This window comes from Pseudophryne corroboree, chromosome 1 (assembly GCF_028390025.1).
Source record: "Pseudophryne corroboree isolate aPseCor3 chromosome 1, aPseCor3.hap2, whole genome shotgun sequence".
Classification (NCBI taxonomy): domain Eukaryota; kingdom Metazoa; phylum Chordata; class Amphibia; order Anura; family Myobatrachidae; genus Pseudophryne; species Pseudophryne corroboree.
In genome coordinates this window covers 165856045-165883607 of record NC_086444.1, presented here as the reverse complement: position 1 = coordinate 165883607, position 27563 = coordinate 165856045, and the positions used below count along the sequence as shown (strand labels likewise).

The 27563-nt window shown below is 45.9% G+C and overlaps 1 protein-coding gene across 3 annotated transcripts in view; it reads left to right on the top strand.

Moving 5' to 3' along the window:
• Positions 1–27563, top strand: part of UTP15 (UTP15 small subunit processome component) — a 51270-nt gene that overhangs the window by 5446 nt on the left and 18261 nt on the right. For all 3 annotated transcript variants that reach the window (XM_063963871.1, XM_063963870.1, XM_063963869.1), the window contains exons 3-9: positions 4332–4424; positions 10402–10586; positions 11183–11361; positions 14764–14889; positions 21508–21643; positions 21784–21868; positions 22825–22968. In XM_063963871.1, the coding sequence (XP_063819941.1) occupies positions 4332–4424; positions 10402–10586; positions 11183–11361; positions 14764–14889; positions 21508–21643; positions 21784–21868; positions 22825–22968 (948 nt within the window). The remainder of the gene's footprint in view (positions 1–4331; positions 4425–10401; positions 10587–11182; positions 11362–14763; positions 14890–21507; positions 21644–21783; positions 21869–22824; positions 22969–27563) is intronic.

Here is a 27563-nt window from a genome sequence, read left to right as displayed (position 1 = left end):
TCTGAGGAATTGAATGATGTGTGTGAAGAAGCGTGGGCTTTCCCCGATAAAAAATTGGTGATTTCAAAAAAATTACTAATGGCGTTCCCTTTCTCGCCAGAGGATAGGTCACGTTGGGAAACTCCCCCTAGGGTGGATAAAGCGCTCACACGTTTGTCTAAAAAGGTGGCACTACCGTCTCCGGATACGGCCGCCCTAAAGGAACCTGCTGATAGAAAGCAGGAGGCTATCCTAAAATCTATATACACACACACTGGTGTTATACTGAGACCAGCTATTGCTTCAGCCTGGATGTGCAGTGCTGCTGCTGCTTGGTCAGATTCCCTGTCGGAAAATATTGACACCCTAGACAGAGACACTATATTGCTAACCATAGAGCATATAAAAGACTCAGTCTTATACATGAGAGATGCACAGAGGGAGATCTGCCGGCTGGCATCTAGAATAAGTGCATTGTCCATTTCTGCTAGGAGAGGCTTATGGACTCTGCAGTGGACAGGAGATGCAGATTCTAAAAGGCACATGGAAGTTTTGCCTTATAAGGGTGAGGAGTTATTCGGGGACGGTCTCTCAGACCTTGTTTCCACAGCAACAGCTGGGAAGTCTACATTTTTGCCCCATGTCCCCTCACAGCCTAAGAAAGCACCGTATTACCAAGTACAGTCCTTTCGACCCCAGAAAAACAGGCGGGGAAAAGGCGGGTCCTTTCTGTCTAGAGGCAGAGGAAGGGGGAAAAAGCTGCAACACACAGCAGGTTCCCAGGACCAAAAGTCCTCCCCCGCTTCTTCCAAATCCGCCGCATGACGGTGGGGCTCCACAGGCGGAGCCAGGTACGGTGGGGGGCCGCCTCAAGAATTTCAGCGATCAGTGGGCTCGCTCACGGGTGGATCCCTGGATCCTTCAAGTAGTATCTCAGGGGTACAAGCTGGAATTCGAGGCGCCTCCCCCCCGCCGTTTCCTCAAATCGGCCTTACCGACGACTCCCTCGGGCAGGGAGGCTGTGCTAGAGGCCATTCACAAGCTGTATTCCCAGCAGGTGATAGTCAAGGTACCCCTACTTCAACAAGGCCGGGGCTACTATTCCACACTGTTTGTGGTACCGAAACCAGACGGTTCGGTGAGACCCATTTTAGATTTGAAATCCTTGAACACTTACATAACAAAATTCAAGTTCAAGATGGAATCGCTCAGGGCGGTTATTGCAAGCCTGGACGAGGGGGATTACATGGTATCCCTGGACATCAAGGATGCTTACCTGCATGTCCCCATTTACCTTCCTCACCAGGAGTACCTCAGATTTGTGGTACAGGACTGCCATTACCAATTCCAGACACTACCGTTTGGACTGTCCACGGCACCGAGGGTGTTTACCAAAGTAATGGCAGAAATGATGATACTCCTTCGAAAAAAGGTAGTTTTAATTATCCCGTACTTGGACGATCTCCTTATAAAGGCGAGGTCCAGGGAGCAGTTACTGGTCGGAGTAGCACTATCTCGGGAAGTGCTACAACAGCATGGCTGGATTCTAAACATTCCAAAGTCACAACTGGTTCCTTCCACTCGCTTACTGTTCCTGGGGATGATTTTGGACACAGAACTGAAAAAAGTGTTTCTCCCGCAGGAGAAAGCCAAGGAGCTGTCATCTCTAGTCAGAGACCTCCTAAAACCGAAACGGGTATCGGTGCATCACTGCACACGAGTCCTGGGAAAAATGGTGGCTTCATACGAAGAAATTCCATTCGGCAGGTTCCATGCGAGGACCTTCCAGTGGGACCTCTTGGACAAGTGGTCGGGATCGCATCTTCAGATGCATCAACTGATAACCCTGTCTCCAAGGACCAGGGTGTCTCTACTGTGGTGGCTGCAGAGTGCTCATCCTCTAGAGGGCTGCAGATTCGGCATACAGGACTGGGTCCTGGTGACCACGGATGCCAGCCTTCGAGGCTGGGGAGCAGTCACACAGGGAAGAAACTTCCAAGGACTATGGTCAAGTCAGGAGACTTCCCTACACATAAATATTCTGGAACTGAGGGCCATTTACAATGCCCTAAGTCAGGCAAAACCCCTGCTTCAAAACCAGCCGGTACTGATCCAGTCAGACAACATCACGGCAGTCGCCCATGTGAACCGACAGGGCGGCACAAGAAGCAGGATGGCGATGGCAGAAGCCACAAGGATTCTCCGATGGGCGGAAAATCACGTACTAGCACTGTCAGCAGTGTTCATTCCGGGAGTGGACAACTGGGAAGCAGACTTCCTCAGCAGACACGACCTACACCCGGGAGAGTGGGGACTTCATCCAGAAGTCTTCCTACTGTTGGTAAACCGTTGGGAAAGGCCACAGGTGGACATGATGGCGTCCCGCCTCAACAAAAAGCTAAAGAGATATTGCGCAAGGTCAAGGGACCCTCAGGCGATAGCTGTGGACGCTCTAGTGACACCGTGGGTGTACCAGTCGGTTTATGTGTTCCCTCCTCTGCCTCTCATACCAAAGGTACTGAGAATAATAAGAAGGCGAGGAGTAAGAACGATACTCGTGGTTCCGGATTGGCCAAGAAGGGCTTGGTACCCAGAACTTCAAGAAATGATATCAGAGGACCCATGGCCCCTACCGCTCAGACAGGATCTGCTACAGCAGGGGCCCTGTCTGTTCCAAGACTTACCGCGGCTGCGTTTGACGGCATGGCGGTTGAATTCCGGATCCTAAAGGAAAAGGGCATTCCAGAGGAAGTCATTCCTACGCTGATAAAAGCCAGGAAAGAAGTAACCGCGAACCATTATCACCGTATTTGGCGAAAATATGTTGCGTGGTGTGAGGCCAGGAAGGCCCCAACAGAAGAATTTCAGCTGGGTCGGTTTCTGCACTTCCTACAGTCGGGAGTGACTATGGGCCTAAAATTGGGTTCCATTAAGGTCCAGATTTCGGCCCTGTCGATTTTCTTCCAGAAAGAACTGGCTTCACTGCCTGAAGTTCAGACTTTTGTAAAGGGAGTGCTTCATATTCAGCCCCCTTTTGTGCCTCCCGTGGCACCTTGGGATCTCAATGTGGTGTTGAGTTTCCTGAAATCACATTGGTTTGAACCACTTAAAACTGTGGATCTGAAATATCTCACGTGGAAAGTGGTCATGTTATTGGCCTTGGCTTCGGCCAGGCGTGTGTCAGAATTGGCGGCTTTGTCTTGTAAAAGCCCTTATCTGATTTTTCATATGGATAGGGCAGAATTGAGGACTCGTCCCCAGTTTCTCCCTAAGGTGGTATCTGCTTTTCACTTGAACCAACCTATTGTGGTGCCTGCGGCTACTAGGGACTTGGAGGATTCCAAGTTACTGGATGTAGTCAGGGCTTGAAACTTTGTTTCCAGGACGGCTGGAGTCAGGAAGACTGACTCGCTTTTTGTCCTGTATGCACCCAACAAGATAGGTGCTCCTGCTTCTAAGCAGACTATTGCTCGCTGGATTTGTAGCACAATTCAGCTGGCGCATTCTGCGGCTGGATTGCCGCATCCTAAATCAGTGAAAGCCCATTCCACGAGGAAAGTGGGCTCATCTTGGGCGGCTGCCCGAGGGGTCTCGGCTTTACAACTTTGCCGAGCTGCAACTTGGTCAGGGGCAAACACGTTTGCTAAATTCTAAAAATTTGATACCCTGGCTGAGGAGGACCTTGAGTTCTCTCATTCGGTGCTGCAGAGTCATCCGCACTCTCCCGCCCGTTTGGGAGCTTTGGTATAATCCCCATGGTCCTTACGGAGTCCCCAGCATCCACTAGGACGTCAGAGAAAATAAGATTTTACTCACCGGTAAATCTATTTCTCGTAGTCCGTAGTGGATGCTGGGCGCCCATCCCAAGTGCGGATTGTCTGCAATACTTGTATATAGTTATTGCCTAACTAAAGGGTTATTGTTGAGCCATCTGTTGAGAGGCTCAGTTATATTTCATACTGTTAACTGGGTAAAGTATCACGAGTTATACGGTGTGGCTGGTATGAGTCTTACCCGGGATTCAAAATCCTTCCTTATTGTGTCAGCTCTTCCGGGCACAGTATTCTAACTGAGGTCTGGAGGAGGGGCATAGAGGGAGGAGCCAGTGCACACCAGATAGTACCAAATCTTTCTTATAGAGTGCCCAGCCTCCTGCGGAGCCCGTCTATTCCCCATGGTCCTTACGGAGTCCCCAGCATCCACTACGGACTACGAGAAATAGATTTACCGGTGAGTAAAATCTTATTTTTCTTAATAATGTGCATGTTACAGGCAATCAGATGGGTGTATTACTTGCACAACTAAACTCTGTTTGTCTCTTCTTTGTTTTAATATTTATTTTTCTGCATTAGACTCCTGTCCAGATTAAAGAATTTGGAGCTGTAACCAAAATAGACTTTTCTCCTGTTCAGCCTTGTAATTATGCAGTTACAGCATCTACACGGGTAAGTACGACACAGCGATGCAGCTCTGGCAGTAATAATAATATCCATCATCTGAAAACATGTCTGTCATGAGGAACGTATATTATTCACCAAGCACTTTACGTATAATGGCTGGAGGCAACATTTCTTTTAGTTTTGTAATTTTCGTGCATAGCATAGGCGCTACATTGTATCTCTGCCGTGTGCTGCCTGACAGACACTACAGGAGCACACAGCCAATCAGGAGGGTGCCACGACGTGGCGCTCCCTGATTGGCAGAAGGGACCATCTTTGACAGTAGTCAGGGGGGGTCCTGGCAGTCGGGGAAAGGGGTCCCATGTGAAAACATGGGACCCCTTTCAGTGCGTGGTCGGGTTTCCTTTTTTTTTTTTTTTGGAAAGTACGAGGATTACAAAAAAAAGAACAGGACACACTGGATTTAGGTGAGTATAATTTTATTTTCAGGTACCCCGGATTCTACTTGGAGACGTCGACAGACGAAGACGAGGCCAGAGTCGGCGTGTCAACATAGGTAAGTATGTGTGTGTCGGAATGAATGTAATAAAGTTGTACTTTCACGGTGTCTGTGTCCTGTTTTTATTTGGGTATTTTTTTTTGCAGTAGAACTACAGGTACCAGCGGGCCCGTTTCCCCCCCCGCATGCTGGTACTTGTGGTTCTCCAAGTACCGGCTTGCGGGGGAGGCTTGCTGGGACTTGTAGTTCTTGTGCAAAAAAACAATATTCTTACATTTTCAACAAGGCTATCAGCCCCCCATCCGCAGCCATTGGATGGGGGGGACAGCCTCGGGCTTCACCCCTGGCCCTTGGGTGGCTGGGGGGGGGGGGGGACCCCTTGATTGAAGGGGTCCCCACTCCTCCAGGGTACCCCGGCCAGGGGTGACTAGTTGAGTATTTAATGCCACGGCCGCAGGGCGCTGTATAAAATTGACCCCCGGCTGTGGCATAATCTGTCCAGCTAGTGGAGCCCGGTGCTGGTACAAAAAATACGGGGGACCCCTACTCTTTTTGTCCCCCGTATTTTTTGCACCAGGACCAGGCGCAGAGCCCGGTGCTGGTTGATCAAATATGGGGGAACCCCTGTCAATTTTTTCCCCATATTTTTTCAACCAGGACCGGCTCAAAGCCCCAGACTGGTTATGCTTAGGAGGGGGGACCCCACGCAATTTTTTTCAGATTTAAAAACAAATTAAAACACATTTTTAAGGTACACAATAAAGCCCTGCACGGATCTCACAGATCCGGCCAGGATTCCTTGTGTTTTGTCAGGCAGTGTTTTACTCATCACTCCCGTAAGTGCCTGACATTACGAATCATATCGACATCGGAAAAAACGAATGTGCAAAACTCGGCAGCTTAGTGTGTGATCGTATCAGGATTCAAAAAGTTGCAGTAAAATGCACCCAATACCATTCGAGTTCAAACACCCTTAAAAACTGCAAAAACACAATTATTAGTAAATAAACCCCCTGGTCCCATAAGAGCCCGTCCCACTGTAGAGCTGGAATCAGAGTGATAACTTACTCTGTGGCTCCTAGTCTGTAGCTTGGTAAATGTGCTGTGGTTTCTTCATGGTGAATCCAGGGGAACTTTAATTACTGGGGGAAACCCTGAAAAGAGCTGTTTTGGGAAATCTTGTTTAGTAATTACATTTATCCCTAGCCTTGGTCCTCCAAGTTTAAGTTGTAAACATGTTTGTTCTGTTTGAGAAATGACCTGAGAATCACTAAAAAGTTGTGTCTACTAACCCCCCCTTTTGTACATTTATTCATTAGCATGCCACAATATTATATAATTGTGTTCTTTGGATCTGTGCAGGTGAACAGAGGACAGAAACATATCTCTTATATGGATGGCGTTATCACCAACACAAAAAAAAAAAAAAAGAAATGTAGTTTTTGTGCACTTTCCCAGTGTGTTGTGCCTGATGTACCCATACCAGGTCAATCTGTGAGCAGCAGCGTCTCTGTTCCTGATACTCCTGCTGGGGCGTTTGGTGGTGATTACCATGCTGCGGTCAAATTTGCTTTCATACTTTTTTTTTCCTTTTGCGTCACCCGTTTTCCCGTCACAGGACTGTGTGTGTATAGCAGTGCCGTCTCACGTAATGCTGTCATTCATTGAGCATAAGAGCAGATGTACTTACTGATCAAGTCGCTCTGTGTATTTGTCCGTATTGCTATCAGTTTCCTCTTGCATAATCTTTTTGTCATCTTTTTATGTTGAAATTGTTTATAAAGACTGTATGAAACACCATAATCCTTTTAGGATTAAATTAAACAAACAGCACTTTTTTTTCTTTTCTGCATCTCCATAACGGACATTCTGCAGGGAGAACAAGGCATTCGGAGCACACGCACAATGCTCAGGGTTTTCTTCTTCTGTAAATAGTTGAATTATAGAAACAATTTTAAACTGCTTTCCACAGATTATGGTTTCATTGCGTTCATCTCGATGTTACATACTCCCCAACAGCTTATTGTAATTATACCTGGCAGACTGCAAATGTTTGTGTAGTTTTTATTCAACACCTATAAACGGGGGGCACATCTAGTGTTACGTTTTTATACACTGACCATAGTAGCAGTTGTAATAGGAAAAGCATTAGGGCCACACTTATGGGAGCTACACAAGGGGCGATTTTTGCCTATTTTCTAAGCGAAATTAAGCACGGAACGCTCTGTGTGTACACCCCATAGCGATGGTGATGTGCGGCCGCGCGTCACCATCGTCCGCTCAGGTCTTTAGCACATGCAGGCAAGATCTAGTTAGATCGCCTAGCATGTGTAGAAAGAACACTGGTTAGCACAGATTGCTCAGCACACATCGCTGTGTGTATAGCGATCTGTGCTAACCTAGGGTTTCCTTCAGATCTGATTGCTGGGCTGCTAATTTTGCTGACCTGCGATCAGATAGTCGCCACCTCCAGGGGGGAGTGTATAGTTGGCGTGCAAGTGTGTGTTCCTAGGTGTACGCCGAGCTGCTAAAATTCACTTTGTGCAGTCTGTGCGCAGTCCAGGACTTACTCTTACAGTGCGATGAGAATGGGCTGATCAGGGCCATAGCTAATGTCACACACCCGCCCTGAAACCGCTTGTGCACGCCTGTGTTTTTCCGGACACTCCCTGTAAATGCTCAGTTGCCACCCACAAACAGCCTCTACCTGTCAATCACCATGCGAGTGCCCGTGCTATCGGATTTTTCGCCCCATCCGGTCGCTGACCGGTGATGCCCGTTGTTCGACGCACGTGGGCATTGCGGTGCATGCGCAGTTAGGACCTGATCGCCCACTGTGCGAAAACGTACAGCAGCGATCAGATCTGAATCACCCCCCTAGATCGATTAGCACACAGCACAAGTCACCCCGTGTGTAGTGTACCCCCCATTAGAATACACTTTGGGGCTGCACATTGCTGGTGATGACTAGTTGCAAACAAAGCATACAAGTGGGTGCGAGCACAACTCCAGATATATACTACTTAGGGTTGCTATAGTGGAAAGGCCTCTTTCTCTAGCATCCATAAGGGATATTGGGGGAAGTAGTACGATGGGGTATAGACGGGGTCCAAAGGAGCCTTTGCACTTAAAATTTCTTCAACTGGGTGTGCTGGCTCCTCCCCTCTATGCCCCCTCCCACAGGCAGTTTAGGAAAAAGTGCCCTCAGGAGAGGATGCACATCTCTGCAGCTCCAGAGAGTTTTCTTCAGTTTCTTTTAAAACTTTATTATTTTCAGTATGCTGTTTGGGCAACAGCATACCTGCACCGTGGGAGTTAGGGGAAGGGGGCGGTCACCGGCCTCTGTAAGGTGTCCGAGCTGCTTCCCCGCTGCAGGACCACCGTCCTGAGAGGTTGTTGTACAGCGGGGCACTGCGCCGTAGCGGTCACAATCGCAGCACGCCGCACACCCCTAACATTACCTGTAGGTGACGACCGTGGTGAGTATAAACCGGGGGCTCTGCTTAGGGGGTCCCCCGGTTCTTCATGCGGCAAAGACGCAGGGGCGGCATACAGGACCCTCCTGGGGAGGACCCGCTATAGCCCCCCTGTGTACACTGGCAGCGGTAGTGAAAACTAACACTTGCTGTGATGTTTTACACTTATATGGAGACTTTGCCAGTATGAATATCACTGAAGCTCCAGCGCCATTACAGGGGGCAGAGCTTCCTCAGAGCGGGACCAGCAGCTTTTTAGCACCTTCTTCTGTTTACAGCTGCAGCAGCAGGCACACACAGCTCCTCCAGGCACTCAGGATAACGCTGGAAAACTGGTACAGGGGTGTAGCAAAGGGGCAGCACAAACGGTGTAATGGTTAGCATTACTGCCTCACAGCACTGAGGTCATTGGTCTGATTCCCACCATGACCCTAACTGTGCAGAGTTTGTATATTCTCCCCGTACTTGCGTGGGTTTTCTCCGGGTACTCTGGTTTCCTCCTACAATCCAAAAATACACTGGTAGGTTAATTGGCTCCCAACAAAAATTAACCCTAGCGTGAATTTGTCGGTGTGTACATGTGATAGGGAATATAGATTGTAAGCTCCACTGGGGCAGGGACTGATGTGAATGGGCAAATACTCTCTGTAAAGCGCTGCGGAATATGTGTGCGCTATATAAATAACTGGTAATAAATAATAAGGGGGAGAGCTGCTATTGTACACAAGCTGTGTCCTGAAAAGGACTAATACTCCGGTGTTACACCGTGATATAACAGCTTTCAGCCTCACTGGGGCTGTTTAGCTTGGGTGTGCTGTTCCCTTCTCTCTGTCTCCCTGTCACATTCAGCAAGGGCAGGCTTGCTATTGTATTACTTGTCTGTGTGTATGTGTATATAAGAGTTGTTTACTGTAAACATGGTAAAACACCAATTATGCAGTGTTTGTCACATCAGATTCCAAATCATGTGAACAATGCAGCCAGTCCTCACAACTCAATGACGGGGCTGGGGGGAGGGTCAAGATCCTTCCTAGCTAGGTTCCATAAAATCCATTATGTCAGATATGTTATCTCAGCTCACTGCTAATACTCAACAACTGCAGCAGGCTGTTGCAGACCTAGCTGCAAGGGCAGATGTTCCACAGCCCCCTCCTATCTAGATCAGGACCACAAAAGCGTGGGTTACCTGCTTTACTCTCAGACTCTGATGAGAAGACATAGGAGGAGGGGGAGGAATTGGATCCTGTTACTGGGGATTCACTCTACTAGATCGGTGGGTTCTTCCTAGGCGGCTGCCCGTGGAGTCTCTGCCTTGCAACTATGCCGAGCTGCTACCTGGTCTGGGAAGAACATCTTTGTGAAGCTCTACAAGTTTGATACCCTGGCCAAAGAGGATTCCCAGTTCGGGCAGGCGGTGCTGCAGACGTCTCTGCACATTCCCGCCTGTTCTGGAAGCTTTGGGACGTCCCCATCGTACTAATTCCCCAATATCCCTTATGGATGCTAGAGAAAATAGGATTTTAATTACCTACCGGTAAATCCTTTTCTCATAGTCCATAAGGGATATTGGGCGCCCGCCTCAGTGCGTTGACTTTTCTGCAGGTTCTCTTATATGGTTACCTGTTCAGTTATTGCTGTTTTGTTACCAGCCGTTGCTGGTCGTTTTAGGTTATTGGTGTGCTGGTGTGTGAATCTCACTACTCGTTGTTAAGTTCCTTTCTTTAAGTATGTCCTTTCTCCTTCGGGCACTATTTTACCTATAACTGCCTGTGGGAGGGGGCATAGAGGAGAGGAGCCAGCACACCCAGTTGAATAAATTTAAAGTACACCGGCTCCTTTGGACCCCATCGTACTAGTTTCCCCCAATATCCCTTATGGACTACGAGAAAAGGTTTTACCGGTAGGTAATTAAAATCCTATTTTAAAATGTTAACTCTTACTATTTAGTGTGACTGCAGCCCATCGGGCAGGGAAATAGTCACTTTGAACATCAGGTCGATCTGTGCGAGGAGAGTTACATGTCTGCACTGTTTTATTTTCCCCTCAGATTCACATCTATGGACAGTACTCTCAGGAGCCTATAAAAACCTTCTCCCGCTTTAAAGACGCTGCTTATTGTGGGACATACAGGGGCGATGGGAGATTGCTCGCCGCTGGCTGTGAAGATAGCGTGGTGCAGCTCTTTGACATCAATGGCAAGGCTGCTCTGAGACAGTTTTCCGGACACAGCAAGTAAGTCTTGGCCAATCAAAGTGCATGTGTCATTTACACCCAGTGTTGGGTCTGATATTGCGTTCTATCTGTGGTGTGCCAATCTGATGCTGCTGAGAATTTAGCCCATCAAGGCACAGAGGGCTTGTCCATACACACTCGTCTCATAATGATGTAAGGATACAGTAGTATACAGCAGGATAAAGTAGTTGTGTAGCATTAGCTGCTTGCCGGCTTCTACTGTAGTGAATAGGAAATTAGGATAATGTGAGAGCTGAGATTACTGGAGTGGTTTTCTCAAGTTGAAGTGATGCATGTTAGCCCGTATCTCCAGCTCACAAGTAGAGCAGTTAGAATCCATCCCTGCTGGAGAGCACAGACACTTCCTATCATCTTCTCACATGGAAAATATAATATCACCTTTTAATCTTTAAAACAGTTGAGATTGTTTATGCGTTTTCTGTATATGTTTTTTGGTGCAGGTCTGTAGCTCTATAAAGTATGTATTTGTTAGTGGGAACATTGTGTTTGCAGAATGCTGATGGCTAAGTAATGACATGCTACAGAAGTCTTCTCGTCTTCACTATGCTATAACCCATTGTCTCTGGTCTCCTTAGAGCTGTGCATTTTGTGGACTTCACTTCAGACAAGTTTCGTATTGTGTCCGGCTCAGATGACTACACATCTAAGGTCTGGGACATCCCCAATGGCACTGAAATCTCTAACTACAAAGAGCACACAGACTACGTGCGTTGCGGCTGCGCTAGTAAACTCAATGATGATCTGTTTGTTACGGGTATGTTGACTTTACTTCATTTCCGCAGCTGTGCTATCCAGCATCTAGTAGAACCTCTGTGATGCTCAGGCAGGAAGAAAGAATGCAGTAATGTGCAGTATCTTTGCCACAAGTACACGGCAATACTAGAGCAGAAGGTTCCTGAGATCAGCTGCTCGGTTGGCTGCGTAATGAGCCAATTACAGTGCGATATTTAGTTTGAAACGTGGTCAGTTTGTTAGTCCTGGAATAGCTTTAAGGTTAGGTTCTGACCGTTACAGTGAATGTAACTTGCACTGTGGGTGTTCCAAGGAAGTGCCACACAGTTGTGCATGATGGACTTAAAGGTTATTCACAAAAAAGTATTTGTCGTCGTAATTTTTTTTTTTTAGGCAACATATAATGTGTTCAGTAACAAACAGTATGTAATATTGCCCCTGCCACACGGGTTCTTCTGAAAGATCCACATTTTTCAAGCTTATCATAATCCTAAAAGTATCAATAGGACTTTTTGGATCATCTGCAGGAGAAACTAAAGAACATTAACAAACATACCCAAATGGAGGTGCATCATAATCTTCCATGTACTGTATTAATCATGATTCATCCTCATAGCCTTACCCCAGCATACATCCATAGGAGATGATATAAAATAAACCACATTAACAAACCCCCATGTACCTTATTAAGGAACATTGTGCGCATACAGGTGTAATAATACTTGGGTGTCCCAGAGTGATTCTTATACTACTATTCTGCATTGTCTACAAGTTAAGATTATATTCATCCTCAATTAGCAATTTATAAGTAATTACATCAAAATTCTTGGTTTCCTGATGCTTAAAACTGTTTCTTAATACTAAATGTCCCTTTACAAAAGTCTTCTACACAATTGGTGGGGGCAATTGATACCTTTTAGCTAAGATCAAATTATCACAGAGCATATTCATAAGATGACCTTACTCTCGGTTGTATATGGAATTGCCAGAGAGACCAGTGTGGGAACGAAATGATTTTCTCATATCAGACTTTAGCAGAATACCCGTTCTTGTATTTTTTCTAAGCCATTCTGGATTCAAAGTACTGAGAACTTGTATCCAGTAAGATCCACTTAATTCAATGAATATGTCTACGCCTCTTGGGGTGGGTTTCACATATTCAATACCTGTTATTTCTAAACTTTCTGGTCTTACAGTTGTGATTAATTAAAAAATGACAAGTAATATTGTGTTTGCAGTGGTTTACATGGGGTACGTATAAAAACAAATCAAGTAAAATGCATAAATACAGTGCACAAGTTATGGACAGAGTGGATTATAGTGCAACTGTCTGTAGCTTGTAGGACCTGGCTCTGGAGAGTCTCAGGGGAAGCCACAACAGCTTTCAGTGATGCTGTACCTAAGAAGAAAGATGTTTCGCCAAAGAGCTTACGTTTTACAAAGGCGGGGGGGAGGGGGGGGAGTTTGGAGTGCACACTGTTAAGGAAATGAGATGCTGAGGAGGGAAGAGTTACAGGAGATAAGGGGAGGGCTGGTAGGCGTTTAGCAAAAAGGTAAGGGTTTTTCTGTTTTTTAGGAACGCTTAAAGTTGAGGAGTCTGGTGGAAAATTAGCCTAGGTGAGTGAGCGAGTTCCAAGAGATATCTTGGACATGGATTTTTAATGAAGTGAAGAGGAGTCTGGAGGGACTATAGATAGAGATGAGGGGGCATATGTAATAGGGTCTGAGATTGCCAGGGGTGGGGGATACCAGTCGATCTGACTTTTCTCCTTCATCCACTAAGGGACACTGGAAGGACTTTACAGTGGGGTATAGATGGTAGCTAAGTGGAGCCGGCACTTTAAATTCTTTAGAACTGCGATCATTTGCAAGGCATAGTTCTGCCTTTTAAATGATTGCCCCTTTAAAAAAAACCTCAGAGATTGTCCGGCATCCCACACCTCTGGCAAACTCTGACCCTTTTACATGTGCCCATTGGTTGGGGATGTAAGTGGAAGAGGGGTGATTTTAAGGGCTTTCTATGTGATGGTGAGGAGTTTGAACTGGATTCTGAAGGGTTTATGAAGCCAGTGAAGGAGATTGCAGACAAGGAGGCAGATGCTGTACGGCGATAGGTGAATACAAGATATACAGCATTGCTAAAGATGGATTCTAGTGGGAAGAGGCAACATTGAAAGAGGCCAGAAATTAGATTACATTAATCAAGGAAGGAGATGAGTGCATTGATCAGCGTTGTGGTGGAATCTGGGGTGATGAAGTGCCAAATGATGGAGATGTTTCTTAGGTGGAAGCAGCAGGACTGAGTGATGCAAAAATATGGAGAGTGAAATCGAGGCAGCGCACATGGGGCACAGAAGAGAGAGGGATGTCATTATCAGAGAGAGAGACAGGTGGTAGTCTGAGGGACACTGGAATGGAGAAAAACAGTGAGTTGGGTTTCGACCATATTAAGTTTGAGGAAATGTAACATTCTGGAGAATGATATAGGTCAAAGGGGGGAAAAGTAAAATTTAGTGTTGTCAGAGCATAGTTGGTATTTTCATCTGAAAGACCTTATGACTTTTCCAAGGAAGGAGATGGAGAAGGGAAGGGGCCAATAATGGACCTTTGGAGGGCAACTACAGGTAGAGGAAATGAGGAGAGGTAGTTAGGATTCTAGGTGCAGAATCTCAGTCAGTGTGTGTGGCCTCCAGTGTGAGCAGTTAAGCACCCGAGTTCACAGCCAGTTCAGCAACACTCCCATAACACACCTATAAGACAGACCATCTCTGTGGTTCTAAATAGCCCCCACCCAGGAACTCTCAGCACATTTCCAAGACACTTTGAATATCATGTGTCTCAATTGCTACTATGCCTCTGTGTATACAAACTGTAGGACACATGCACTGTATGATGTTTTAGCGACTAAGGCTGGATACACATCAGACTATATGTTGTCCTCGTCCAATGTGTACCTGTGGTTGCGTGCTCCCGCCCAGCAACTTCGATGTCGTCACATCTGCTGTCCTGCACATCAGATATGACGACCCAGCTGTGGGTACAAGCGACTGATGTGCCGTCGTCCCGTCAGCCGTGATCCAGGACGTTTTGATGAGTACCCAGCCCTTAGACATGTGCAGTTGAAAAACAGCGGCCAGTTGCAAGAATATCGGCATTGCAGGCAACACAGAATCGGGCTATATATGCGTTCTGAATGTACTGAATTGCTGTTTGAGCTAATGGCACATTGTGCTGTATGTTTTGTGCTTGCTGTAAGCTTTGTGATTCAGTTGGACTGTTTTCTAAGATTGTAAGTTTACAGCTGTTGCTATAGATAAGCTGTGTATTAAAGTTTATATTTTCTCAGAATGTCTATTGCACTAGTAATGGCTGTTATGTATTTGGGTGGTCAGCATGTTGGTAATGAAGCATCCTTACATTTCAGGCTCCTATGATCATACTATAAAAGTGTTTGATGCACGGACAGAGAAGAGTGTGATGACCATGGAACATGAGCAACCGGTGGAGAGTGTCCTACTCTTCCCATCTGGGGGGCTTCTTGTATCTGCAGGTACAGAAGTTACTGACTTCTATAGTAATAGCAGGGATTACTCATCAAATAACCATCATATTAGGCTTCATTGACCCGTGGTTATTTATATATATATATATATATATATATATGATAGATATATATATATATATATATATATAATATATATATATATATATATATATATATATATATAGAGAGAGAGAGATACCTGTGTGTGTGTGTGTATATATATATAATAATTAAAATATATATATATATATATATATATATATATATATATATATATATATATATATATATATATATATATATATATATAGCAGGTAGAAGGCGGCACTCCAAGGGCTTAGAAATCACTGAAAAAGATAGATGCTGAACACCATAAGCTGCAGTAACGTTTCAGTTTATTAACTAAACTTTCGTCAGACCAAAAGAACCATAAAACAAATCATACCTTTATAGAAGAACACCCAGTGCCTCGTGCAGGGAGCCCGTCCGGTGACGTCACAGTCCTGCGACGTGCGCCTCACAGCGCTGCACCCGGTCCGGCTGTAGCTATGGAAACCAAATTAAACGTGACTAATAGAAAAAGCCTTGTCCCCGGGTGAGAAAGCAGATGTAAACAGAAGCTCAAAGTGTGGAGCATTCCTGTAGCCGGCTAAAAGTAAAAGAGACGAAAATGCATGAAAAGCTGTGTGCCTGACGGACACTGTGGCAAAAGTGCTGATGAATAGAATGCTGGCATAACAGGAATGCTGCGCTAACTGAGCAGAGAAGAAAATAATGTCAGCGAGGTCATGGACAATGAATGGACATGTGTCAAACAAATTAACCCCTAGTGCACACTGAAACAAATCCCAGGGTAAAATGAAAATCATGCAAGGACAGGTGGTAAGAGTATATCACTGATATAAACCACAAAATAAAGTAACAGTTTACAAGAAACAATTCAAGTTAAGCTGTTCATTCAAGCCCATAGGGGCAATAGTATTGAGGTTATGGATCCAAGTAGATTCCAGTTGAAGCAACTTGCGTCCCCTGTCCCCTCCCCTGATATTGGGGGGGACCTGATCGATGATTTTGTAACGTAAAGTCGCTAAACTGTGATTGTGTGATTTAAAGGGTCGAGCAACCGGCTGTTCAGTGTCGGTACCCTCCAAGGCCTGTCGGACTGAAAGTCTGTGATTAGCCATTCTTTCTTTAAAAGTACAAATAGTCTTGCCTATATAAAAAAGGCCGCAGGGGCAACGTATATAATATATTACGTACTGACTGGAACATGTTAGTACGTGTCGTATGGGAATACGTTTGCCAGACTGGGGGTGAGTGATGGAGGGACCTGTTTCCAAATAGCTGCATGTGATGCAGCCTGTGCACCGGTAACAGCCTGGTTTTTTGGTAAGAAAATGAGTCTTGGTGGATGTAGACTGTCCAGTGACGTCGTTCTTTACCAAGAAGTTTTTTTAGACTTCTACCTCTGGTGAAGCTGGGTAAGATTTTCAAATTTTTGAAACTCTTGAGATCCGGATCCAGTGTGACAATGGGCCATAATTGTTTGGCTTCATGCATATTAAATTGACTGTGATGATGATATTGCTGTACAAAGGGCACTTTGTCGGAAATGGCACCTTTTTTGGTTGCTACATTAAGTAGCTGATCCCTAGGGATCGCCAGTGCCTTTTGCTTGGATTTGAGAAGATCTGTGTAGTTGTATCCTCTTTCTTGACACAATAAAATCATGCCATCAATAGCTTGAGAAGCTTTTTGGTAAGTGTCAGAGATGCGACAGACCCGCAGGAACTGTGAGAACGGTAAGCCTTTAATACAGGCTGGTGGATGTTGACTAGATGCATGTAGATAAGTATTCCGATCAGTGGTTTTTCTGTACAGGTTAGTATGAAGACTGCCTGCTTCCAATGTAACCCGGGTGATGCGGATTCGATGCGGATTCGAAAAAGCATATGGAGGTTTTACCCTATAAGGGTGACGTGGTGTTTGGGGATGGGCTTGCGGACCTGGTTTCCACAGCTACCGCGGGTAAATCTACCTTTTTACCTTTAATTCCCCAACAGCAAAAGAAAACTCCACAATATCACATGCAGTCCTTTTGGTCGCAAAAGTCCAGAAGAGGTCGGGGATCCTCCTTCCTTGCCAGAGGTAAGGGTAGAGGAAAGAGAACACCTGCTTCAGCTGGTGCCCAGGAACAGAAGACCTCCCCGGCTTCTACAAAACCCACTGCATGACGCTGGGGCTCCCCTACGGGAGTCCGCACCAGTGGGGGCACGCCTTCGACTCTTCAGCCAGGTCTGGGTCAGGTCAGACGTGAATCCTTGGGCGTTGGAAATAGTTTCCCAAGGCTACAAACTGGAATTCGAAGAGGTGCCCCCACGCCGATTTTTCAAGTCGGCCATACCAACTTCTACCCCAGAGCGGGATGTAGTGTTAGCTGCAATTCAAACGCTGTGTCAACAGCAAGTAATTATCAGGGTTCCCCTGAACCAACAGGGAAAAGGGTACTATTCGACCCTCTTTGTGGTCCCGAAGCCGGATGGTTCGGTCAGACCCATTTTAAATCTAAAATCCCTAAACCTGTACTTGAAAAGATTCATATTCAAGATGGAATCGCTCCGAGCGGTAATAGACAGCCTGGAGGGGGGGGATTTTATGGTGTCACTGGACATAAAGGATGCTTACCTTCATGTCCCCATATATCCCTCTCATCAGGAGTACCTGAGATTCGCTGTACAGGATTGTCATTACCAGTTTCAGACGTTGCCCTTTGGGCTTTCCACGGCCCGAGGATTTTCACCAAGATAATGGCGGAAATGATGGTGGTCCTGCGCAAGCAAGGAGTCACAATTATCCCATACATGGACGATCTCCTGATAAAGGCGAGATCAAAAGAGCAATTGCTGAGAAACGTGTCACCCTCTCTGAGAGTACTCCAGCAACACGGTTGGATTCTCAATCTACCGAAGTCACAGTTGGTTCCAACAACTCGACTAGCGTTCCTAGGTATGATACTGGACACGGAACAAAAGAAGGTTTTTCTCCCGTTGGAAAAAGCCCAGAACATGGTCAGAGACCTGCTAAAGCCAAAAAGAGTGTCAGTTCATCAATGCACTCGTGTTCTGGGGAAAATGGTGGCAGCCTACGAGGCCTTCCCCTTCGGCAGGTTCCATGCGAGGACGTTTCAATGGGACCTTCTGGACAAATGGTTCGGGTCCCATCTACAATTACATCAAAAGATAACACTGTCCCCCATGGCCAGGGTGTCTCTTCTATGGTGGCTGCAAAGTGCTCACCTCCTAGAGGGTCGCAGATTCGGCATTCAGGACTGGGTTCTGGTAACCACGGACGCGAGCCGCCGAGGATGGGGAGCAGTCACCCAAGGAAGAAATTTTCAAGGACTATGGACAAGCCAGGAGTCCTGCCTGCACATCAACGTGTTGGAATTAAGGGCTATATACCACGGCCTTCGACAAGCGGAGAGTCTTCTTCGAAACCTATCGGTGCTGATTCAATCGGACAATGTCACAGCAGTGGCTCATGTGAACCGCCAAGGCAGGACAAGGAGCAGAGTCGCGATGGCAAAAGCCACCAGGATTCTTCGCTGGGCGGAAAATCACGTAAGCATTCTGTCAGCTGTCTTCATTCCGGGTGTGGACAACTGGGAGGCAGACTTCCTCAGCAGACACGATCTCCATCCAGGAGAGTGGGGACTTCATCAAGAAGTCTTTGCAGAAATAACGGGTCTTTGGGGAGTTCCTCAAATAGACATGATGGCATCACGCCTCAACAAGAAGCTTTGGAGGTATTGTGCCAGGTCCCGGGACCCTCAGGTAATAGCAGTAGACGCTCTGGTAACGCCATGGGTGTTCCAATCGGTCTACGTGTTTCCTCCTCTTCCTCTCATCACAAAGGTGTTGAGGATCATAAGGCGAAAAAGAGTACAGACAATACTCATTGTTCCAGACTGGCCTCGAAGGGCCTGGTACTCAGATCTTCAGGAGATGCTCACAGAAGATCCATGTCCTCTTCCTCTAAGGGAGGACCTGTTGCAGCAGGGGCCCTGCATGTTCCAAGACTTACCGCGGTTACGTTTGACGGCATGGCGGTTGAACGCCGGATCATAGCTGAGAAGGGTATTCCGGAAGAGGTCATACCTACTCTAATAAAGGCTAGGAAGGAGGTGACGGCAAAACATTATCACCGTATCTGACGGAAATATGTCTCTTGGTGTGAAACCAAGAATGCTACTACGGAAGATTTCCTTTTGGGTCGTTTTCTCCACTTCCTACAGACAGGAGTGGATATGGGCCTAAAATTAGGCTCTGTTAAGGTACAGATTTCGGCTCTGTCGATATTCTTTCAGAAGGAATTGGCTTCTCTTCCAGAAGTCCAGACTTTTGTAAAGGGAGTGCTACACATCCAGCCTCCTTTTGTGCCCCCAGTGGCACCATGGGACCTGAACGTGGTGTTGCAGTTCCTAAAATCACACTGGTTTGAACCCCTTAACACGGTTGAGTTGAAATTTCTCACCTGGAAGGTGGTCATGTTATTGGCCTTGGCATCTGCAAGGCGGCTGTCAGAATTAGTGGCCTTGTCTCACAAGAGCCCCTACTTGATTTTTCATGTTGATAGAGCGGAATTGAGGACTCGTCCTCAATTTTTACCTAAGGTGGTTTCTTCATTCCATATAAACCAACCTATTGTGGTGCCTGTGGCTACGAGTGACTTGAAGGATGTAGTCAGGGCCTTAAAGATTTATGTAGCCAGGACGGCTAGAATTAGGAAAACAGAGGCTTTGTTTGTTCTGTATGCAGCCAACAAGATTGGTGCGCCTGCTTCAAAGCAGACTATTGCTCGCTGGATCTATAACACGATTCAGCAGGCGTATGTTATGGCTGGATTGCCGTTACCACATTCAGTAAAGGCCCATTCCACTAGGAAGGTGGGCTCTTCTTGGGCGGTTGCCCGAGGCGTCTCGGCATTACAGCTTTGCCGAGCAGCGACTTGGTCAGGGTCAAACACTTTTGCTAAATTCTACAAGTTTGATACCCTGGCTGATGAGTACCTAGCATTTGCTCAGTCGGTGTTGCAGAGTCATCCGCACTCTCCCGCCCGATTGGGAACTTTGGTATGAACCCCATGGTCCTTACGGAGTCCCCAGCATCCTCTAGGACGTAAGAGAAAATAAGATTTTAAACCTACCGGTAAATCTATTTCTCCTAGTCCGTAGAGGATGCTGGGCGCCCGTCCCAGTGCGGAAAATCTGTAAGACTTGTATATGGTTATTGCTTACATAAGGGTTATGTTACAGTTGGAATCGGTCTTGGACCGTTGCTGTTGTTTGTTCATACTGTTAACTGGTTATGTGTATTCCAGGTTATATGGTATGATTGGTGTGGGCTGGTAGGAATCTTGCCCTTAGATTTACAAAATCCTTTCCTTGTTTTGTCCATCTCCTCTGGGCACAGTTCTCTAGCTGAGGTCTGGAGGAGGGGCATAGAGGGAGGAACCAGTGCACACCCATACTAAAAGTTCAGTGTAGGCCTACACTGACCACCCACTACTTACAAGCTAAGTTTTTTTGAATTCCTATCCTTTTAAGTATTTTTATATTTCTCATTTATGGACAAAAGTTTTTTATTCTTGTTTTTTAACCTTTGTTGGAAACTGTTTTTACTCTCATATATATTAAAATTTATTTTTATAAATTTAAAAAAAAATTTGGCTTCTAATTTTAAGCTTTAAAAACAAAACATAGTTTTTAGCCACACTCGTCGCCAGTACCCCTATCCCCCCAGTTTTATACATTTTAACATTACCATACCAGTTTTGTATTTTTTAGGGGTGGGCTGACACCATTTCTAAGGTTACGTGGGCTTAAAGCTTTTATAACAGAAGTTTTTAATACAATCATATACTTTTTACTGAGATTTTAACCTCACAAGTGGCGCTATACTATCTCTTTTTCACATATATATATATATATATATATATATATATATATATATATATATATATATATATTAGACTATATGCTAGTCCTCTGTATGACATTAAGTGATTGATTTCGGACCGCCCTAAATCTGCTAGATCCTCCAAATCGTGCTTTAGTGATACATATTGATTTACGTTTCGTACATTTATTTGACATGTCCACAGTGATTGCACAATATAAATGTCGTGCTTTTTGTTGACATTTTCAAAAGTACAAATCAGCATTGTTTAGTAGTCAGTTACAGACTTTAGTATGGTAGCTCTTATAATATAACAGATGACCTGATCACTAGGAAGTTTAATTTCTATTAAACATTTTAATTATGGTTCTACTCCTTCTTCCTCGATAATTCCTTCCTTCCCTTCCTCCCTCCCTCCCTCCCTCCCTCCATAACTCCCAAAGTTTCTTCCTCCCTCCCTCTCCTTCTCCACAATTCTTCTCCCATAATTCCCAAAGTTTCCATCTGCCCTGTACAGAGAGATAACAGGGAGGTGAGACTTGAGTGTTACTAAGCACAATTAAGCAGAGTACAGTTTCTGCTGAAGTTGATGTTTTAGTTTTGTAACATTGCAGGTCACCAATGGCCAATTAATTACTCAACAACACTTTATCCTGTTCACTCTTAGGAGGTAGATATGTCAAAGTATGGGACCTACTGAAAGGTGGACAGTTACTGGTGTCATTAAAAAACCATCACAAAACCGTGACCAGTCTGTGCCTGAGCAGCTCCGGTCAGAGGTTGCTGTCTGGATCATTAGACAGGTTTGTTCCTCCTTTTTTCTTTTCTTTTTTTTTTCCTTTTTTTTTTTTCTATAAGCACAAATCAAATTTTCATTGATCTTAATGAGTATAAGTAATACATGGATCTTATTTGCACTTTAATGTGTGTTCCTCTCTAACAGGCATGTGAAGATCTACAGCACTATGAACTACAAAGTAGTTCATAGTTTTGATTATGCAGCCTCACTCTTGAGCCTTGCGTTGGCGGTGAGTATAAAGCAAGTTGTCATGGCTGGTGATCTAGTTAGAAACATTTGCATCACAGAAGTAACATTAAAAGATCAAATTGAATGTAAAACCTCACTTGGTTTTTTGGAGTTCAGTGATGTGACTGTGTCAGCATTAGATATTTATGGAACTGTGCGCTGAGTTGCTATGCTGTGTCCAACAAGATATTGTGCTATGAATCTGAGGCTTGCGTTGCAGGGCAAGTAGTAAGTACAGTTCATGTAATGTAACATTCTGATGGAAGGTGCCACATTACAGCACTTAATGAAATAATGAGGTCAGCTCTTGATTGTCGTATGTACTGAAATGTAAGTAAGAGCCTCATAGTTTTGGATCAATGACGGGGAGATGCATATGTAGTTTTTTTTGCTAGTGGACCTGTATTCTGTGTGATTATTAAAATCAAAGGAAAAAGTTTTTTGTTCAATAACAAAATATTGAACAAAATATGTGGGGGCTGATTCAGAGGCGGGAGGCAGTAGCGCGTTGCTGTATGCAGAGGCTGTGTGAAGTTATGCACAAGCCGCAAGAGGCGTCTTAAGTAAAGAAGCCCTAACTGCAGCCTTGCCTGATACCAAGATGCAGCGTCGGAGTAACTGCATGATCATGAGGCATCTAAGTAACCCTCAGGCTACTCAGGATGTCAAACCAAATCGCGTTGCAGAGGCCACTGAAGTTGTGTCCATAGGCACAGCCATTGGTATGGCCAGAAACCGGGGCCAACGGGTCTCCCTCCACCCCCCCTTGTTTTCTGTGGCGCTTCCTATTGTCGCCCTTCCCCCAACGTCAGCAACAGGTCAATCATGCTGCGGTGTTTGGGGCACTGCAGACAACATGCGCAGCGTGGCTCCTGATCCTGAACCAGCCCCTGGGTTTCTATGTGACAGGCATCACACAGGGTGATTATGTCCTCATGGCTTTTGTATTGTCTCTAGCCTGATGACGAGATGATTGTTGTGGGAATGACCAATGGGGTGTTGAATGTCAAATATCGGAAGCACGAGGAAAAGAAGCAGCCGTCAAAGCGACATCCCAGATACAGAATGTTTGTGAAAGGCAAGGACTACATGGCAAAACAGGTACCTGCGGGGCAATATAACCTACAGATAAAGATTTTCTGTTTGCACATGATCGAAGGGAAAAACACATTACCACGTGGCTACAAATGACTAGTGTGCCAAAATGACTTTGCATCGGGTGGTGTGGGCATTCTAAGTTTTCCAGTCTTCATTTGCAGTTGGTCCATAGTTATGGAGTGGGTTAGGATATAACACCCTAAAGTCAATCATATTATTGGAATGGGCATACCACGTATTTCAGGAGATGAGTGAACTGATCTTGTGTGAGGCAGTGACCAGCTGACTGGCGTCATTGTGTTATTGATGACAGGGCTGGCACTGATGTGGGCAGTGTCGTGGTTTGGGGACGATTAGGAGGTCAACAGATTAGTGTCAGTAGTGATAGGAACAGGATCCATCAAGATCATGGATTACTGGTGTGAGGAAGCGATGCAGGAACATTGGGTTATGAACCCACCTCTGTAACACATGTAGATCGTACTTACAGTTGTGCTAATTAGCAGACACTAGACGTTTGCTGTCATAGGGCTATGTGTAACCCAATTTCTCTTTCATCCACTAGGGGACACTGGAGCATTCTTAGACAGTAGGGGTGTGAAGCTTGCAACCGGAGGTGTGGCACAATCTAAAATTAGCATTGTCTGCACAGCCGGCTCCTCCCCCTTCACATCCCTCCTCCCTCAGTTTTGAAAATTGTGCTGGAGGTACAGCACATGGAGCTACTGAGCTCCTGACTAAAACTTAAAAAAGTGCTGCGTCAACCTAGCTAAAAGGGGGACAAGGCTACTTCATATTGGAGAGACAATGATCCCTATTGAAGGGATCTGCATCTCTACAGGAGATCCTCTAATCCACTGAGCACTGGAAGACAGTGAGTACTGGTTATATAATTGGGGCCCTTGTTAGGTTTTTAATTTAATTATTTATTTATTTTCCCCTGTCAGCATATCTTAACACAGGGCAGCGGTCACCGGCAGGCAGAGACTGAGCGGGGCTGGAAAGGCGCGCCAAGAGTAGCAGAGCGCACACCATACAAAGTCTCCCACTTAAAAGATCACCACAGCGGCCCGGGGGGCAGTCAGGAAGCCGCCCGCACTGTGCAGCCACTGATTAGCGCTACGGGACTTTGTGACAAGGTCCCGGAGCGCGCACACTAGACAGCCGCTAGCATGCCGATCCTATCAGCCGGGCGCCGCTACGGGACTTGACAGAAGGGTCCCGCAGAGCGCACACCACACAGCCGCGTGAAGCCGATCCTATCAGTCGGGCACCGCTGCGGGACTTCACAGAAGGGTCCTGGAGCGCGCACGCTCGGGGGGATCGATGGGGGGTAGAGACGCTGCAGTTTTTTACAGCGCGGCTGAGGGGATTCTTTCAGCCGCGTGAGTATAGAGGCTACACTCAGTGACAGCGCGCCTCCCCATATATGTAGAAGCGCTGGCTAGTAAAAGAGCAAGGCTAGTGAAAATAGCCTGGAAAATGTTTGATACGCTTTTAAACATTTTGTGAAGTGCCTAATAACTTACAGAGGGGGCCATGTTACTTATACAAACTGGCGCCATTCCGAGGGGCAGGGATCAGCCCTCCCCCTCGTATAGAAACAAGAGGGATAGTTTGGTTGGAACACCAGCTCCCTCTGCTGGTAAACGTATATATTTAGAAAGAGGATCTCCTGAACAGAATAATCTACTTTACCATTTATATTTTCAAAGGACTTCTATTACAAAGATCCTGAAGAAAATACACGGAAGCAAGCGGATACCACCTCTACCATCGTAGCTGAATTACAGTTGGGATGTGAGGGTTGCGAGTCGGCTGGTAGTTAATAATTAAAAAATAAAAAAAAATTATATTTTTATTTATTTATTTTGTCCAGTTCCTTTTCTGTATACAGGAGGGAAAGGCATTTTCAGCCGAATCAGAGACCTTGGCTTCCGTCATCACTCAGTCTTTCTCTTCCTAGTTTAAAGGGTGAAAGCGCTGCGTAATACCCTGGTAAGGTTTTCAAACAACATGTCTAGAGCACCAACCAAGGCCTCCAAGACCTGTTATGTTTGCACGAGATGTAGCATGAAGAGCACGCGGGTTGGCAGCTCCGGGGTGTGCGACTCCTGCTTAGACAAGGACGCTTCACCTGGGAACTGTGCTCTGGCTAGGTCATGGGAAGACAACCTTGCAAATAGAATCTCCAAGGTAATGGCAGAATCACATAGGCAGCAATCGGAATGGGCTGCGGGATTCTCAAAGTGGATGGAGGTATTTCTCATCAAGTTAACGCCATCCGCACGTGCAGGAACGAATGTGCTCAAGGCAGTTAAAATACCTCTTCCTATTTACCGTAAGCGGGTCTTCTCATTGACACATAGGAAGGTGAGTTAATTGAATCTACCCTAGATGCCGATTTTCCAAAAGAGGACACGGCAATCTTGGGTATTGAGTCTTTAATTGAAGCGGGAAGGAGATCCTAAACTTTAAGGTAAAAGAAGTAAAGGAGCCAGAAGGATTCGAATTGTTTGAATCCCAAAAGCAGAGTTCAGCAGTGTTTCCCATTTCTAAATCCCTCCAATCTCAAAGGGAGGAGGCTTGAAGACAAATTGACAAACGCTTTCAATTCCGAAAAGGTTTCAAGTGACTTATCCCCTACCTAAGGGTGTAACGGATGAGTGGGAGAATCCACCAGTTGTGGATGCTTCCCTAGGAAGGTTGTCGAAGTAGACAATCTTACCAATTGTAATGTTGACACAGCTTTAAAGTCAATTTTTGTAGCAGCAGGTGCAGTCACGGAGACCTGCGATCGTCTGTGCTTGGGTCAACAAGGCCATGGGAGCATGGTCTAGACGTATTGTACGGGCTATTGAGGAGGAAGATAGCTTAGAAGAGATTACCCAGCTGGACATTCGAGAACCTGCTTCATACTTGTGTCAAGCCTCAAAGTATTAGCAGAATAGTCGCGGATCTCCGCATCGGCCATATCGGCTTGACGGATTTTATGGCTCAGAGAAGGGCAAGGAGACTCTGACACCAAGAAGGCGGTATAATCCATCCCCGTTGGAGGGGACATGCTTTTTGGTTCAGAGTTGGATAAGTGGATTTCGCAGGCTACAGCAAAGAACTCCACCTTTCTGCCTTCTCCTTATACGAGAGCCACTCCACAGGTTAGGAGAGGCTATTCGGGACCAGTGTTTAATTCATTTAGATCACAGTCCTTTCAGGCCCGAGGAGTTTTCGGTACACAAGTACGTGGGGGCAGAGGTAGAGGCCGCTCACAGGCAGCAACCAGAACATCTGGGCCAACATCTCACCAGATTTTGAGAGAACTGGATTTTCAACAGAGGCCTCACAGTCATTTTTTTTTTTTACAAAGCAACACTGACAGCAGTTCAAAGGTTGCTACGATCGGAGGTCATTATTCCAGTTCCCGCCTCTCAAGAGGAACGGGTTTCTATTCCAATCTTTTTGTCATGCCAAAACCAGACGGTCAGACAGATACTAAATTTAAAGGTTTTAAACCTGTTTCTAAGGGTCTACAAACTCCAGATGGAATCAATCCAGTCAGTCATTGCAGGCTTAGAACAAGGCGAGTTCAGGGTATCCATGGACACAAGGGATGCATATATGCATATCCCAATCTGGACTCCTCACCAGGCTTACTTAAGGTTCGCACTGGTGACAGATCACTACCAATTCAGGGCCTTGCCGTTCGGTCTATCATCAGCCCCAAGAATCTTTACGAAGATCATGACAATCAGGGTTGCAGGTTTGAGACTGTTGGGGATCCCGGTTATACATTATCTAGACGATCTACTGATCAAGGCATCATCTCAGGTACTGCTGATCAAGGATGTTCGGACATCTCATCAATTTCTCATTCGACGGGTGGATTGTGAATTTCCAGAAATCCAACCTCATGCCGACTCAACGGATTCATTTCCTCGGTCTCATCTTGGACAGGGTACAATTGAGAGTATTCCTTCCACAAAACAGGGTCCAAGACTTAGAGATTAGTGGCTCAGGTACTGAGGACACAAACTGTTTCTCTACACCTCGGTGTGCAACTTCTCGGGAAGATGGTGGCATCGTTCGGAGCTCTGCAGTACGGCAGACTTCATTCCCGGCCATTCCAGATGAACCTCATTGCTCAGGGAGCAGGTTCGCACAGGCTTCGACATCGAAGAATCAGACTTCCACCACGCATACGAACCTTCTTAATTTGGTGGTCGTTGCACAGGAATCTCACAGCAGGAAAGAGATTTGGGATTGGAGGATCCTAACAACGGATGCCAGTCTCGGAGGCTGGGGTGCTGTCCTGGAGGAACATTAGTTTCAGGGAGGTGGACGTTCAGGAGAGCAGACTACCCATAAACATTCTCGAGCTGAGAGCGGTTTAAATGCACTTCTCTTAGCCGAAGACCTAGTCATGGGTAAACACTTAAAGATACAAAAAAAAAAAAAGATCACCACGACGGCTTACATAGACCGTCAGGGGGGAACTAACAGCAGGACGGTGTTCCAGGACGCCACAGAGATCTTGTGGGCAGAAAGGGCGAAACATCATCCTCTCGGCAGTGTTCAGAGTTGGGGTCTACCTCCAGTCG